Genomic DNA, 16,760 nt, shown 5'->3' with positions numbered 1-16,760 from the left:
CTGAACGTGAAGCCTTCTAAGGTAGATGGGACTCCACACTTACACCTACATCCCTGCACCTGCAAAGTCTATATGTACCATTTCTCAGGATGATTGAACACGACGGGGTATTGAGCACATGGGGGTGCAGTGTATCTCCATCTCAGCACTCCTTATATTGAACCCCCCTCTCCCATATCCTTCCATGCCACTGAGCACGGTAAGACTCCCATATACTTCCACGCCTCTGAGCACGAGTAAGAACTATGGCATCCACAAGAGGGAGAGGTCATGGGAGGAGGGGAAGAGGAGGGGGTGCTCCTATTCCAACCATCAATTGGCTACGGTCTTTTGGTCCAACGGAGTATAAGGCACCCCTCGACGAGTTCCCTCTGGAGGATAGGGCTAACTACGCCCCTCCAAACTCCCTTAGGTCTTATAACGACCGCCAGGATGTGTGACCAATGTGTCACCATGGCGTGGCTTGTGTCGTCTAGCTCTATGACAGCTACGGTGATGGAAGCTGCCATTTCTTTCGATGCCCGTATGGGTTGGTGAGTCAAGTTATTACTTCATTACTCTACATAAGCTTCTTGTGCTACAAACTAACATCACGTTCAGACTTATCTCGATGAAGGAAACTGCCGCTATGCCAAGTGGGTCAATCCACCACTTCCTAAGCTAACACAGGAGTACATACACTACCTCAAGTGCAAGATCTTTGACCTGGAGCGTAAGGTCGAGGACCTTCAATCCGAAGTTGACGGAAATCCTTGGGCGGTTGACATCGCAGGTGACTTGATTTGTACCGATCCATGATGCAAGTGCTCCTACCACCACAACAAGGATCGCCCCCGTCTCCGCCATCCTGTGGAGATGCTGGCTACTATGGAGCTGGGCCGTCGCAGTCCTCGCAGAGCCAGTTCTACTAGGAAGTAGACATGGCTCTTTTCCCAGCTATTTCAATTACCTAAGGCATGCTAGGTTTAGGAACGGCACTGGTTTAGGATAGCACTCGTGCCGCACATGCTACTGCAATCTATAATTATTTTTCCACCCTAGAGTCGTTGTTGTTCGTATGTTGTGCATAAATTTCGTTTGTATCCGTTGTAATCTCGCTGGAAACAGCTATGTATGTAATGGTCGGGAGTTAAATCATTTTCAATTATTTCATTCAATCACTCTAGCTCTCTCAAATTACGAAGTTACATATTGCAATGAAACTACATATTTCACTTTTAAAAATATCATACAAAATTAAAAAAAAACTAATTAAAATTAAAACAGAGTTATAGCCATTTCAACTGGCTATAGCATCCACCACCTAAATAAACTAAAATAAACCTGGCTAAACCAAAACAAACCTGGCTAAACTAAAATAAACCAAGCTGGAGCCTGCTGCCGCTTGAAACGACAATACCCCAGCTACCGCCATACGAAACGGCGGTAACAGCCTACCGCTGTTTCACACGGCGGTAGGTGGCTGTGCAGCGCTCCGTCCCTCCTACCGCTGTTTCAACTGCCTGTGGTGGAGTTACCGCCGTTTCGTACGGCGGCATAGGTCTACTTCTGCAAATTTTTTGTTCGTTTCTGCAAAATTGTAAAAACATTATAAAAATAAAAAAAAATCGTGCAGGAACAGCAGCCGCTCTCGTTCTGTCTGCAAGCCTGCAAGCTTCTGTAACAGCAACAGCAGCAGTGCAGCTTGTAGCTTCTGAATGCAGCAGACCAAGCCAAGGAACTCAGGTAAAGATCAGGTGCACGAACTGAATACTTGAAGTGTCATTGTCTGTGAATAGTGGAGAAATCATTGCTTTGGAAAGTTAATTGCTTTGTCTCTGAAGTGGCAGCTCCTTTGCTTGTGTCGACAGTAACTAGCTTCCTTTTTAAATTAGTAATCTTTGCTCTGTCTTTCTGTTACCCCAATAATATATATGCTTATGTGTTTGGCAGTAGCATTTGTTCATAGTAGCTTGCTGTATCGCTCAATAGCTTTGCTCAACTAATGTCTCGCATGCTTAACCGGAGCTCTTGTTTTAGTTGATAATTAGTGAGCAGCTCTTTTCCTCTTTCCAATTTGCGTCCGCTACGCTTTGAGCGTTTCTAGGATGAACTTTTCATGAATTGATTTGTATCATCTTGACGATTAGAAGCGAGTTGTGTTTGGAATGGCAATCGGAATATAAGATTTATTCTTTGAAAGAATTATTGAAGGTGGTTGCCTGTCCCGGTCCTTCATAGTAAATAAAGGAACATGTCCTTCATAGTAAATAAAGGGACATGCGTTGCCATATGTTAGCTTATCACAGCCTTTGGTGGTAAATAAAATGTTTGAACCGAGGTTCGTTCGCGCGTCTCACATTTGTTTTCTTGTAAAAAAAAGCTAAATCGCAAAAAACTGTAAGCTCTCCGTTAATGGACTGTTTGAGATTATATATAGGTTTTCCATTTCAAAACACCTATACACATGTTTCTACTTGACTATTCTATATATATATTCTGTTGCCCATGATATTAGTGCAAGTTCGTTTTTCCTTTTTAATAGAAGAACTTTATAGAATTTTTGTAGCAAAACCATCACTACTACAGAAGACTTCATCACCGCCGGCTCCAAACTGGCCTTTACCACCGGTTTCGGATCCGTCGTATCACTTTCGGCGGTGATGGGGTAGAACCGGCGGTGATGCCTATTAACAAAATTAAAAAAATCCCCAACCCGCCAGCCCTACCGGCTGCATCCCGCCGCCGCACCTCCCCCGCCACCCGCCGGTCTCCACCGCATGCCCGACCGCGCGCCGCCGGAGCCCCGTCGTGACCCCGAGAGAGGGGGGAGGGAGTGAGGCTTACCTGCATCTGCTCCTGCCGCTGCAGCTGCCCCTAGATTTAATCCCTACGCCGTTGAGCCACCACCCCTGGATCTGCTCCCCACCGCCACTCCTCAATGCGCACCACCTCTGCAGCTTGCGCCAACGCTCCCCTACTCATGCACTGCCGCCGCTCCTCGCCCCGCCGCTGCTCCTCACTATCGCGAGTGGTGGGGGGGGAGGGGGGAGGCGAGCGAAGGGGGGAGGTGAGGGGCACCCGAGAGAGGGAGGGCCAGAGAGTGGCACGCCGGTGGAGGGAGGGAGGCCATAGAGAGGTGCAACTTATTGCCGCAAAGAAGAAAGCGAGTAGACGGGGGAGGGCGGAGTAGGATCCAGGGGAGGAGAGGGAGCTTTATCCGCTTAGGGGAGGACGGAGGGCCATGGGCGCGGTCGTGTGGGGGGTAGGGGTGGGGGACTGGGGGTGGGCCGTGGACATCAAAGTTTCTCAAAATTGAATCACACAAAAATTTCAGGTCCAGCTCCCCTCTTCACCACCGGTTTGTGTGATAGTTATCACCGCAAGCTTGTATAACAAACCGGCGGTGATGGATTTTTCATTACCAGTTTTGATGTCTTATAGCTTAATTTGTTGTAGAATCGCTATAAACCGGCGGTGATAAGCTGGCAGTGATAGCGAGACCTGTAGTAGTGCATGATGAACAGAACCATGTTAGGGCTGATCTTGAAGAGCTGCCGATGTTTAATGCGCCACATGATGCTTATTACAGCAATTATTTGAGCATCTTAATGACTTCAGATTTAAAAACTCAAAACTGAATATTTGTTCATCTCGTCTGGAAAAATATGATTTTTTGAAGGTTCTCTAGTATCTACACCCTGGATGATGATGTGACGAGATAGTAGCAATTGAAACACTGATGGCCACTCCGAAGAGTTCAGGTTTTGATCGTTGTTTCGCCTGGTTTGTGCCATGCATAGAGACCTTGGCATCACTAGCAGCAGCCTTAGATTTATATATGGAGACATGGAGTGCTCCCTCACACTGCTACTTTGAGCCTTTCACTGCATATAACAATCCTCCATCTTGAATGCTATTCTAAAAAGTATCTTAGAAGTACCTAACACTGCTATTGGAAAAGTTCTTTAGGCAAGTTGATCCTAATAGATCTTATGCCTGGCACTCGATGCCCCCGAAAGGTAGATCTAGAGGGATCCTCTGTGGTGTGAAGGTAGAGATATTTGACATAATCAAACTTGAAGAATAACAATTTTCAGTTTCTGCTCAAGTTTTTGATAAAAAGAATAAAATAACTTTTGTTGGTCATGGTGTATGGGCCGGCACATGATGACAAGACGGAGCAGTTCCTTACTTTAACTGTCCAACATTTGTGTAGCCAGGAAGCTACCTATGTTAATAAGATGATATTTTAACATCCTAAGATATAGTGAGGAAAAAAATAAAAGCTTTTGTGGAAACAGGTTCACAGACATTTTTAACTGTATCGTTAACTCCTATAAATTAAGAGATATAGTACTGAATGGAGGAATGTACACATAGAGCAATAATCACATAGACCTCACTCTAGAAAAACTGTATAGGGTCCTTATAAGTGAAGATTGGGAGCCTGAATTCCCCTAGAAAAAATTAAGAAAAATTCCTAGATATATGTCATATCACAACCCGATGTTGTTGTGTACTGATCAAGAGAAAGTTAGAAAAACAAAACATTTCTGCTTTGAGACTTCATGGATTAATCACATAGAATACTTACCTAAAATTCAAAAGATTTGGGGAGAAAGGGTGGTTGCTAAGAATGACGTAGAAAAATGGTACATCGAACCTAACATAGTCAAGAAATTTCTGAAAGGCTGGGACATAAACCTGAGAGGCCAAACCAAGAGATACAAACATATTCTTCGAGCTGAGCTAGCAGATTTAGAAAAGAAAGAAGTAGAGGGCATGTTGCCTAGAGAGCTACTGAGCAGGAAAACATTCATCCAAACTGAACTTTTGAGATTGCTGGAAGAAGAGGAGTTATACAGGCACAAAAGATGCAACACAAAGTGGCTTCTGATGGGGAATGACAATACTGATTTCTTCCACATGGTAGCTAATGGGAAAAAAAGGAAAAATGCAATATATTGTTCGCAACATAATGGCACAAACATTGAGGGTGATGAAGACATCACTAAACATGCTACTCAATACTACAAAAAATTACTTGGACCCTCTGATAGTCCAACCTTCAAATTAGACCCAGAGTGCTAGGATCAATCTGAAAAAGTAACCAGTAAGGAAAATTAGATGCTTACTAGACCATCTACAGAGGAAGAAATAAAAAAGGTGATTTTCTCAATAGAGAAAAACACAGCTCCAGGCCCAGTGGAATTTTATCAATCTACCTAGGAGATTATCAAAAAAGATATGATGGATATGATTATGGAATTTGGAGAACATAGCTGGATATTGGGAGACTGAACTATGGAATCATTACTCTAATCCCAAAATCAAAGGAACCTAACAAGATTCAACAATATAGACCAATCTGCCTGCTCAATAGGAGCTTCAAAATCATAACCAAAGTGCTGATGCTATGATTCGAAGACAGCATGGGCAGGATTATCAATAGATGACAGATAGCTTCTATAAAAGGCAGGAATATAATGGATGGGGTATTTAGTTTACATGATACAAAAATCAAGAAAAAGGATGTGGTGGTACTAAAACTGGACTTTGAAAAATATAGTGATAAAATAAGCCTGAAGCAAAGAAGTTTTGTGAGACCTGGTGTAACTGGATCAGAGAAGTAGTCACTTGTGGAACACTAAGTGTGAAAGCAAATGATATGATAGGAGGATACTTTCAAAGTGGCAAAGGAGTCAGACAAGGGGACCCTCTGTCTCCCCTTCTTTCTAACCTGGCAGCTAACTCCTTAGCCAAAATGATTACCAAAGCTCAAGAAAATGGACTGATAAAAGGATTGTTCCCTGAATATATACCCAATGGGGTAACTCCTTAGCCAAAATGATTACCAAAGCTCAAGAAAATGGACTGATAAAAGGATTGTTCCCTGAATATATACCCAATGGGGTGGCGATATTACAGTACGTCGGTGACACAATTCTATGCATGCAAGATGATGAAGAGACTGCGCAAAACATGAAATTTCTGCTCTACATATATGAAAAGATGTCAGGTCTTAAAATAAATTTCAATAAAAGTGAAATCATCATGATTACACAGGAGGAGCATAAATCAATGATGTACTCAGAAATGATGAACTGTGCTATAGGATCTTGGCCAATAAAATACCTTGGTGTCCCGGTATCTGGTGCTAGACTCCATATAATGGATTGGCTCTTACCGGACTAGAAGTTGCTGAAGAGATTAGATGGATGGTAGGGAAGCTCTATGTCAATTTGGGGAAGACTAACCCTTATAAACTCTTGTTTAAGCAGCATTCCATCTTATAGCATGTCGATGTACTTACTACCAAAACTAATTCTGAAAAGAATGGATAGAACTAGAAAGAGATTCTTCTGGCAAGGAGGGGGAACTAAAAGGAAATTATTAAATGGATCAAAATTACTAAACCAAAGAAAAAAGGGGGGCTGGGGATCAAAGATTAGAGGAAAATGAATGTGAGCCTGCTATGCAGATGGTGGTGGAAACTGGAAATAGGAGAAGGGCTCTGGCAGGAAGTTGTGAGGAAGAAATATATGAATGAAGGGGGTGTCACACAACTGAAAACAAAGCCAATCAATTCCCCTGTGCGGAATGATCTATTAAAAGTCAAGGATATATATCTGAAAGATAGAATAGTTTTAATTGGAGATGGGAAAAATACTGACTTTTTGAGGGACCCTTGGTGTGGCTCTGTTTCACTTAAAGATAAATTCCAGGAGCTGTTTGATATCTGTAATGAACAAACAGGGAATGTAGCAAGTGGGGCTAATAAAGGGTGGAGATTAACATTCCGAAGATGGCTAGATGAGAGAGCACAAACTAGTCTAAGGCAGCTGAGGGACATGCTCTCTGTATGTGCTCTATCATCCTCCAATGACAGGCCGAAATGGATATGGAAAAAATAAAGGACCTTTTAAGTCAAATCTGTATACTCCCACTTATGCAGTTTCGAGGTAGAAGAACCTCATAAGAGGATTTGGAAGTCAAAACTTCACTTAAAAATCAAAATCTTTATGTGGTTAACTCATCAAAATGCCATCCTCACAAAAGACAACCTTTTAAAGCGAAATTGGCAAGGTGATAAAAGATGCAGTTGTTGTCCTTTGGATGAATCTGTAGATCATATCTTCTTTCATTGTTCTTTAGCCAGATACTCTGGAACCTAGCAGCCATGGTAATAGGAGCTCCCTGTAGACCAAACTCTTTTGATCAATATTGGGAGTGGGCAAAAAGATACATAGCAAATGGTGGAAAGATATATATAGTAGGCCTCTCAGCAATCTGTTGGGCCCTATATATGGAAATCAAGGAATTCAGTCTGTTTTGATGGGAAAAAGATTAAATCCCTTACTGAAATTATTTGCCTGGCAACTTCTTTTATCACATATTGGCAGATCTCCAGAAGCCGGAGGACAAGCTAGATTGGAGATGGGCGGAGAAGCACTAAAGGAAATGACACTGCATTTCCCCCCTCGTGAAGCGTCGCCAGGTGACGCAGGAACGGTACTACTTCAGTAGATGTCTGCCCGATGAAGCTTAAATCAGAGGGAGAAAAGAAGGATTTTGCTAATTGGATCTCGTAGACAGTTAAGCTGGTTACCATTTAGTTGCTGGTTCTAGTTGATATAATAGCTGAATCTCTGTTTTTCATCCCCAGTTAGCAGGCCCTCTGTTCCTCCTATCTGGAGGACTTTTACCCTTCAGTAGCTTTGTCTGGGTTACAAATGACTTGAACCATGTTTGTAATTTCGTTGCTTTGGTAATGAAATTCGGGCGGAGCCCTTAATGGAAAAAGAAGTACCTATTGGATTTTGCTTCGCGATGGCTATGGCTGACTAAACTTCTAGCTCCGAGAGCTCTCTACATAATGTAGATGGTTCTGCATGCTAGCTGTAAATTGTCTGGTTCACGACAACTCTAATGCATTGCCTTCCGCAATAATTAAAAGCCGACGATGTTTTTGCAAGTTATGTTCTGCAAAACATTTTTGTTGAAACCTCTCGCTTCTCTTTGTTCGATAAAGCTGATGTTAAAATGAATAAGTTATAAATAGCTTGAAAGCATGGAGTAGGCGTTTATTAGTTCTATGTGCTGTTTTTTTCCGACGCCTATGAAACTATTATCTTTCATTGCACATATCTTATCTGTCCCTCTACAATAAAATGCTAGGGTGGCTATAAAAAACATTTAAATAACTTACCTAACAAAATTTTTCAAAATATTTTTTAGAATTTTTTGAAAATGTTATCATGAATATTCAAGAAAAAAGTTAGTCCTAAGTTTTTACACAAAACAATTAAATAAAATAATATAAAAATGTCAAAAAATGAAGTAAAGTCAGGGATAGAATAAATGAGGCTTTAGCATGTTGTATATGTGCAAACCGATCCAAGAGGAGGCAAAATCATCTAAGAGACAATGGAGGACATGATGGCGCACCCCGCACCTTGCTGGACTTTGGACACGAAATGGTGACATGCTCATCTGCCAAATCGTGAGTAGAGGAAGGGTGAGCAAACTGATGGGAGATATCATCTAGAGCAAAGGGAGCAATTTTGGTCTTTTTGATGCTGGAGAAATCAACTAGAGCAAAGGGAACGATATGGAGCTCGAAAAAGGAATTTCACGGCCATCTGCTGTAAGAGTTTCCTTGTAGGGAAGTCATAATGTTCAATTCTGCAACTTTAGGTCTAGAGTGTAAGGTATATCCATGTGTTATTGGATCTGACTACTCCTGAATTTTTGTCTATGTTTAAATTATAATTAACATACACTGCTCCAAACTTTGAGAATCGTATATAAGTATTAGATATTTATAAAAAAAATAAGGTGCCATATATAATAATAAAAGGTGAACACCATGCTCCTTTAACATAATACTCATATAGATATGTTTTCATCCACATTCATAGTTTGAGCTATGTGTTGGACATGTGTTGATTTTGTTAGTTTGAGCTATGTGTTTAACATGAAATAGATATTCTCATCACTTCCTAAATTTATATGTGGTCTACATGGTGACAGACATGCATGTGTATCTGTTAGTATTTTCTATCTTAACAATGGTAGTAGGTATTTGAGAACCATATATATCAGTGTACGGTGGGATGTCTTTACAAAGATAGAAATAAGGTAATTTGGTTACTTTAGTTTATATTTTAAATAATAATGGAAGATTGGTTAATTTGATGCAATTTTAGGAGGTCACATAATTGTTTTTACAATGGTATAGGTAGGTAATTTAGATGAAAATTAGAGGGTTATTTTAGGTTATTTTTCATAATGGTATATATCGATATGTAATCTAAATATTGATATTTTAGTTATTTTAGATTTTAGACTATTTTTATTATAGAGCCAATGGTTGTTACTATCGATGACATTAGATTTACGGGCCTAGATTAATGGCTGGATGATTCTAATTTATGTGAGAACAAAGATTTATCTTTTTTTCTATCAAGTCTCCTAGAGATTGATGTGAAGGCTCTAAAAAGAGTTTCCAACCTAATAGTAAAGTTATAGTTATACTTAGTTTTTTTGTGTTTTTAATATAATGGCTCGTTTGTTTTAGCTCACGGTTGTGCAAATCTAACTTCATAATTACAAGTCGAAACAAACACCTACATCCATTATCAGACAGATTGTAACAATCCTAGCCCTCCCATTATGCAGCGTTCCATAGAATCCCATCTTTTAAGGCCTCCTTTGGCAGCCCAGTTCCCTATGCAGACATTTCCCCGCGCCGGCAGCCCACGTGGAATAGTTCCACGCGGCGTCGGGCTCGTGCATTTGGCAGCCTGTTGCACAGGGGACTCCAGCTCAACCGAGCCCAATTACCCTGCAGAAAGATGCCCGGCCTATAGACATCGGGGGGCCTTCCCCATCTCCCTGCCCCTCTCGTCTCCTCCACTCGCCGACTCGAGCGGGCAAGAGGTGCCACCTACTCCTGCAGGAAACCACCGCCACTGCCAACCGCCGCAATTGCTCCTGGCTACCCGTCTCTAAGAATCTAGGTCCAAGTGTTCCTCCTCCATCCCTTCTCCCTAATCCCCATCTTCGAATTGTCCCATTCCTCTTCTTACGTCACTTTCCTTTCTTTCTAGGGTTCTACTGCAGTGACGGCTCGATTCCTATGGTGGTGAACTTGCCAGATCTGGACTCCCCTGCCACCTCTGCCTCCCCATCACCCATAAGGTGATTCCACCTCAGCCTACATCTCCCTGGCCCTTGCTAGGGTTTCATGTGTTTTTATGGAGATTCCTGTTGTGTTATGCAATGCTTGGCCTTTGCAATTGAACTGAATACCTCTTATCTGCAAATTGTTTGTGAATTGCAGTTAAACTGATGATAGATGGATACAGGTCCACTGCATGGCCAAAGACCAACATATAACTGTGTTTTCTTTCATGTACTTTGTGACAAGTACCTTGCGACAATTAAATACTTTGTGATAAATGCTTAGCGCCCATCAAGGCTCAAATAATTTTGTAGTTATTCTATATCACAAGTAGTAACAGTACAAGTTGATGGGTTGTAAGTGACAATGGAACTGTGATGTGCCATGATAACCCATTGCTAAACAAAAGCGCACCCCGTTTTCTATGAGGACCTGCGATGATTTGTTTGTTTTCCTATCATTGGATGTGTTCTTTTCTAAAAAAGTGTGGTCAAAATAATACTGTCGCTTTCAATTTATATCTCTCAAATTTCTATGGATGTATAGAACTACATGATTGTGGATGGTACTGTGGTTGGTGCATATTTCAATTAGAACAGAAACAAGAACGAACACAAGCAAAAGACTGCCTTGAACCTGATATCTGCATACTGCATGCATTCAGTCATGGTGTATGTGCTACCTGATGCATCAAAACTATCTAATGTTTGATTGTTGGTTTCAGTTTTTTATATTAAGTATATCATAAATGCTTAGATCATTGTGCTAATTAAGAATATGATTTATATATACATACACTAGATAATGGGATCTTGGGAGGAGCAAGTTAGGAAGTTCTTATTGAAGGAGGAGGAAGATGATGATGAGCTATTTTTTGTACTTGTACCTGCAATAATTCCATACCTACAAGAAGAGAAAGTGCATGTGCACACATCTTCTCTTCCTGGTACCAAAAAGGTTAAGGAAATCCTTAAAGGGCACCCGAGTTGGTGTGAAGTTGAGTTCTAAATGGAGCCTGAAATATTTAGAGCCACAGTAGACTTGACTCATGAGGTGTTGCTGTTGAGGAGCAGCTTGGGATGTTCATGTTCATGCTCTCACACAATGCTAGCAACCAAAGGCTACAAAAAGCTTTTCAACAAAACGAGGAGATGATCCATCGGAAAATAATAGAAGTTTTCGATATAATTCCTGCCTTGACTCATCAATTCGTGAGACTTCCTAGTCCAGTCTAAACTCATATCAAAATTGCAACAGATCCTCATTTTATGCCCTTCTTTTCCGGTGGGCCAATAACACTACTAGACATATACCTTTCCCCATTGTTTTGTTTCCTTGCGTGCCAAGTCCTTAATTTCTTTCCTTCTGTGCAGAATTTCATTGGTGCAATCGATGGCACTCATATGCCAATCACCATTGCAGAAGACAAGGCCCCTCTCTACAGAAATAGGAAAGGAACCCTATCATAGAATGTTATGTTAGCCTGCAACTTCAACCTTAACTTCATATTCATTTGACGTGGATGGGAAGGGTCAGCATCAGATGGAGGAGTCCTTAGATCTGCTATTAGCAAAGGATTTAGGGTGCCCTAAGGGAAATTCTATCTTGTAGATGGTGGGTACGCAAATATATCATCATTTATTGCCTCATATCAAGGAGTTCAGTGACTATAGAAGGCATCGTTTATCTCAAAGTGGTTATGCAAATTACGAAGAACTATTCAACCATCTATATTGAGGGCCATTGGTGTTCTAAAGAAGAGGTTCCCGATAGCACTTTCCATCCTATAGAAAATCAAATCAAGATTGCAGCTCTAACAATAGCATTTCACAATATAATTAGAGGGCAAAATGGTCAAGAGGGGTGGCTAGATGACCAACCAGAGTATATCCCAACAAATAAATATATTGACATGCTAGAGAGGGACAACAACTATCCAAGTGAGGTAGTACTCTTAGAGATCATATCGTACACCAAATGTGGGCTGCTTATAATAATAATAGTTAGTTTAGAATAATGTCTTTTAGAGGAGTATGATTCATCTAGTTTGTGTATGATTTGCTTATGTAATTTATAGAACTTTCTATTGCAAATATTATTATAATTAGTGCCTTTATTTAATGCAATTGATATCTTTGTACTTGAATTTTTTTAGACACCTTGATCGTGCATTCATGTTTCTGTCAATTTCATTTTAACATGTTTTAGGAAATGTTTCTGTCAATTTCAGCCATGGCAGGAAAAGCTGATAGGGCTGCTTGGAACTCCGCTTATGAGAAAGATCTTTTTGAAATATTACATGACTACAAAGATAACCCCAAATATAATGGTCAAAATGGTTGGGTATCGAAGGGCTCGAGGATTATCACCAACAAGTTCGATGAGATGTTTCCCATAGCTCATTTCACCAACAAGTTCAATGAGAAATTTTCCTAAGATGTACTGTTGGAAGAGAATGCTTCACCAGGGGTTTGTTTATTAGTTAGTCCTAAATGAATCACTGCTGACTCCTGAGTTTTGATTCCTCATATAGAAAGTTAACTAAATCTGAATAATATTGGCAGAATCATAGTATTTGTCAAATTGAGAAGCTTGTGATTTGCTTTTCCAGTACTGTCAATAGTTATTCCGGAAGCAATGTTTTGCCAGCTCTTTAGCTCAGCATCTGTTAGTGTCAAAGGTCCGTTAGCTCAAAGAATGGTTCTCCATCTATTAGCATTCAGAATCATATATAATTTTTTGTTTCTAGCTCAGTATTCTGCATTACATTTTCTACATACATTCAGTATTCAACATTCAGGTTATGAGTTCTTTTTTTTACTTGCAGAGCACTTGGCGGAAGCAATGCATAGAAGCTAGAACCTATTTTGTGACAGGAGTACTCGAGTAGTGCAAGTGCAGATTGGTCACAGTTGATTATTGCCTAGCTAGTAATCTATCACGATGGCCTGTCTTCACAGGGTGATTCGGTCATTCAAACGTTTGCAGCTAGCTCTTCCAACTGTGGATTCACAGAATTTTAATTATATTTATGTAATGATGAGAAATGACCATGTTTTTAGAATTTTTAAAATGTATGTAAGGGTGGATTGCTCCTGTGTGCATCTGATGAAGTTTTGCATGCGAATAAAATTTCTGTTATTTTTTTCTCGATTTTTTCTGATTGTTTTGAGCATTTTTTTTTTGCAACTAGGGTTGTGCCCCTTGTCTGCCAAACTTATGCAGGGTATAAATCCCAAGCGGGGATTCCTTCCCATGGAAATGACGGGGATCTCAAGTGCCGATAATATCCCCCTGGGTTTTGCTCCCCTCGTTGCCAAATTAGCCCTAAAAGCATATAATATGCAGCCGGTTTCCGCAATCACAAAAACAAACATGCTGGCGCTACGAGCTGTGTGTAAATTATAAATTTTCTGTGTTTGAACTATTCAATATCACCCAATGTTTTTGTTACAAATCTACAACCAGCTTGTTTTTGCTGTTATTAACCGGCAAAGGTTTTCTGTGGTACATGTTTTTTTTTTGCCGTTACAAAAACGACAAGTAACTAGATCGTTAACTCAATTGTACGTGCCCACATTTAGAAGGGTTTGCTATTTGTTATCGATCGGAAGCAAGTATTAAAGCCACCTGTCTCTGATCAACCGCATAATTAAGCTGCGTTCACAAGCTTAAAGGCCGGCTGAAAGCCTGAAATATGCATGTTTCACAAGCTGCATCGATCCTTTCACAGCGCACGTCTCGTACATCGTGTAAAGACCGGGCTCCCCAACGCTCAAGGAGTAGCGAGTAGTAGCGACCCCATGTCTCAAGCCAGGGCAGCCCTCCATTCGGCTCCGCACGTCGGCCTCCACCGACATGATCGTCGCCGCCCTAAGGCCTACCCGGCGGCGGCCGCCAGACACGCTTTATCAGCCAGCGTTTCCACCGGCGGCGGCCACTGCAACCCTTCTGGCAGGGTGGCCAGAAGGTAAGGGAGCCCGTTTTGTCACAACTGACTTCCGCCGCCATTTTGGATTATTAACCGTACCATTGCTTCTGCCGTTGCCTCCAAGAACTCGCTGTTATGCGACCGCCGTAGACGAGGCCCGGCAGGCGCCGCGCGCGGCGGTGCTCGGTATTGGCACCGCGAACCCGGCCAACTGTGTGCCGCAGAACGAGTACGCCGACTGGTACTTCCGCGTCACCAAGAGCGACCACCTCGCCAAGCTGAAGGCCAAGATGAAAAGGATTTGTGAGACATAGTCGATTCTTTCCCGTTTCATGGTGCGTTTCAGTGGTCGCAACATCATGTAGAATTCAATTCTTAGGTCATAACTCGGGAATCAAGAAGAGGTACTTCCACCACACGACCGACACGTTCCGCGACCATCCGGAGATCGTCGACCGCGCGCTGCCGTCGCTCGACGCGCGGCAGGCCATCCTGGCGCCGGCCGTGCCGGAGATCGCAGCCGCCGCGGCGGCGAAGGCGATCGCGGCATGGGGCCGCCCCGCGAGCGACGTCACCCACCTCGTCCTCGCCACCTACTCGGGCGCGCACATGCCCGGCGCCGACCTCCGGCTGGCGTCGCTCCTCGGCCTCCGCCGCTCCACGCAGCGCACCATGTTCTACCTCGGCGGCTGCGCCGCGGGCTCCGCCGCGCTCCGCGTCGCCAGGGACGTCGCCGAGAACAACCCTGGCGCGCGCGTCCTCGCCGTCTGCGCCGAGCTGAGCCTTGTCCTGTTCCGCGCGCCGCGCGTGGCCGACCCCGGCACACTCGTCATGCAGGCGCTGTTCGGCGACGGCGCGAGTGCCGTCGTCGTCGGCGCCGGCCCCGAGGGCTCCGGCGGCGTCGAGTGCCCGATGTTCGAGATAATGTCCGCCTCGCAGACGGTGATACCGGGCAGCGAGGACGCCGCCGCCGGGCACCTCGGCGAGGGCGGCCTCGCGTTCTGCCCGTCTCCGAGGATGCCAAATCTGGTGCGCCAGCACGTCGAGGAATGCCTCCTCGACGCCGTTTCGCCGCTCGGCCTTGGCGGCGGCTGGAACGACCTGTTCTGGGCGGTGCATCCTGGCGGGCCAGCGATCCTTGACGGCGTCGAGGCCGAGCTCGCGCTTGCGCCCGGGAAACTTGCGGCGAGCCGGCGCGTGCTGACCGAGTACGGGAACATGTCTGGCGCGTCGATGATCTTTGTGCTCGACGAGCTCTGGCGACGCCATCGCCAGGAGATGGATGGGAGGTTGGGGGTCATGCTGGGTCTCGGGCCGGGTATCTCTGTCGAGACCATGGTGCTGCGCTCGATGAGTGGCACGGAGAAGAAATAGCAAGGCATTTCTCTTGAAAACACGAGCAAGGCGTCTATTGTTGGTCCCCTTTTTTTTTTCGCCAGACGAGTTAGAAATGTGGTATGGTATGCTCATTAACTGGATCAATCCGTTGCTTTTTATCTAGAAGAAATAATACATTGCTAGTACGGATAAAAAATAATTGGGAACTATTGGAAAATAGTCTACAATCTCCTTTATTTTGCACTGATTTCTCTTTTTTTTCTTGCACAAATTTTGTTCATCCTCAATTTTTGCATGATACTATTACATGGCAAAAAGTATCCATTAAAATTTTTAGATGAATTTTTTATGCACATTTATAGGTGCATCTATGGGTTGGGAGCACGGTAGCACCTCAACCCGTGGGAGCACCTTTCTCATGTGGTATGGTATGGTCGTTAACTGGATGTCAGGATCCATCAGTTGCTTTTTTTCCCCTAAAATAGTACATTGCAAGTACGGATATGACGAAAATGATTGGGAACTCTTGGAAAGTATAACACCTCTTTTAATTTCATATCTTTACCCGAAATCAAAACTGAAAATAGAAAAACTGGTCAGGAGTGTCGGGATGCCAGAAATGGAGCAATCCAATCGGAAACATGCTGATTATGGTCGGTCCCAACAATACAAATTGGAAACAATGAACTATATGCAATGACTGACTGTAGATGTTTGACTTAGAGCAAGCATACATTTTAAATATACGAGACAATATGTTCATACAAACTCACAAAGCATATGTGAGAAGTGAATATAGCATTCCGTTGATAAAATGGAGTCAATTACTTTTTGCAAGTGGCTACCAAATAATTAATGATGATCAAGAAATATTAGCAGAGTACAGAAAATAACTGGAAAAAGAAAGAAAGAACGAACTGCTTTGCTCTGTTGCCGGCCTGCCGCCACGGCCTTCCTATGGGTCAACAGTGTTCGTATGCTAGTGGGCCGAACTGCTCAAACGCTCGGGGTGCGTAGCGCCAGCAGCCAGCCCGTTCTACTGTTCATGAGTCAGCCCACGTGTATATAACAGACACAGCACGAATGAGTCACTACATTAAGAAGGGTTAACATTAACAAGATATTTGTTCCTAAAAAAATCAACAAGATATTTCAAACAGTGTCTTTCTAAAAAAATTGTGTGTCATACATTATTATCTGCAGTTTTTATGTAAAAATCATTTGAAATAGACCCAGTCATTGCATATAGTTTTTTTTAGAAAATTGTCTCTTATACATCATAATTTTTCTTCTAAATCTACTGGTAATATTGTCATCAGACGA

At 42.8% G+C, this 16,760-nt stretch overlaps 1 protein-coding gene across 1 annotated transcript; it reads left to right on the top strand.

The window, feature by feature from the left end:
- Positions 1–13,898: 13,898 nt before the first annotated feature.
- On the top strand, positions 13,899–15,654 carry LOC101755242 (bisdemethoxycurcumin synthase). The gene is made up of 3 exons (XM_004980511.3): positions 13,899–14,138; positions 14,224–14,402; positions 14,479–15,654. Exons 1-3 carry the CDS (start codon positions 13,972–13,974, stop codon positions 15,471–15,473), a joined length of 1,341 nt encoding a protein of 446 aa, XP_004980568.1. The 5' UTR covers positions 13,899–13,971; the 3' UTR covers positions 15,474–15,654.
- The last annotated feature ends 1,106 nt before the right edge of the window (positions 15,655–16,760 follow it).

The sequence above is a fragment of the Setaria italica genome, chromosome VIII (genome assembly GCF_000263155.2).
Source record: "Setaria italica strain Yugu1 chromosome VIII, Setaria_italica_v2.0, whole genome shotgun sequence".
NCBI lineage: Eukaryota > Viridiplantae > Streptophyta > Magnoliopsida > Poales > Poaceae > Setaria > Setaria italica.
Note: the sequence above shows the minus strand (reverse complement) of the source record. Positions and strands in the feature narration are given on the sequence as shown.

Bases quoted from the DNA above. Each gene is read 5' to 3' on its own strand.
- LOC101755242 (XM_004980511.3), top strand. From the start codon at position 13,972: ATGTCTCAAGCCAGGGCAGCCCTCCATTCGGCTCCGCACGTCGGCCTC. The intron at 14,139-14,223 runs GTAAGGGAGCCC...GTTGCCTCCAAG, and splicing joins TCTGGCAGGGTGGCCAGAAG to AACTCGCTGTTATGCGACCG. The intron at 14,403-14,478 runs GTGAGACATAGT...TTCAATTCTTAG, and splicing joins GGCCAAGATGAAAAGGATTT to GTCATAACTCGGGAATCAAG.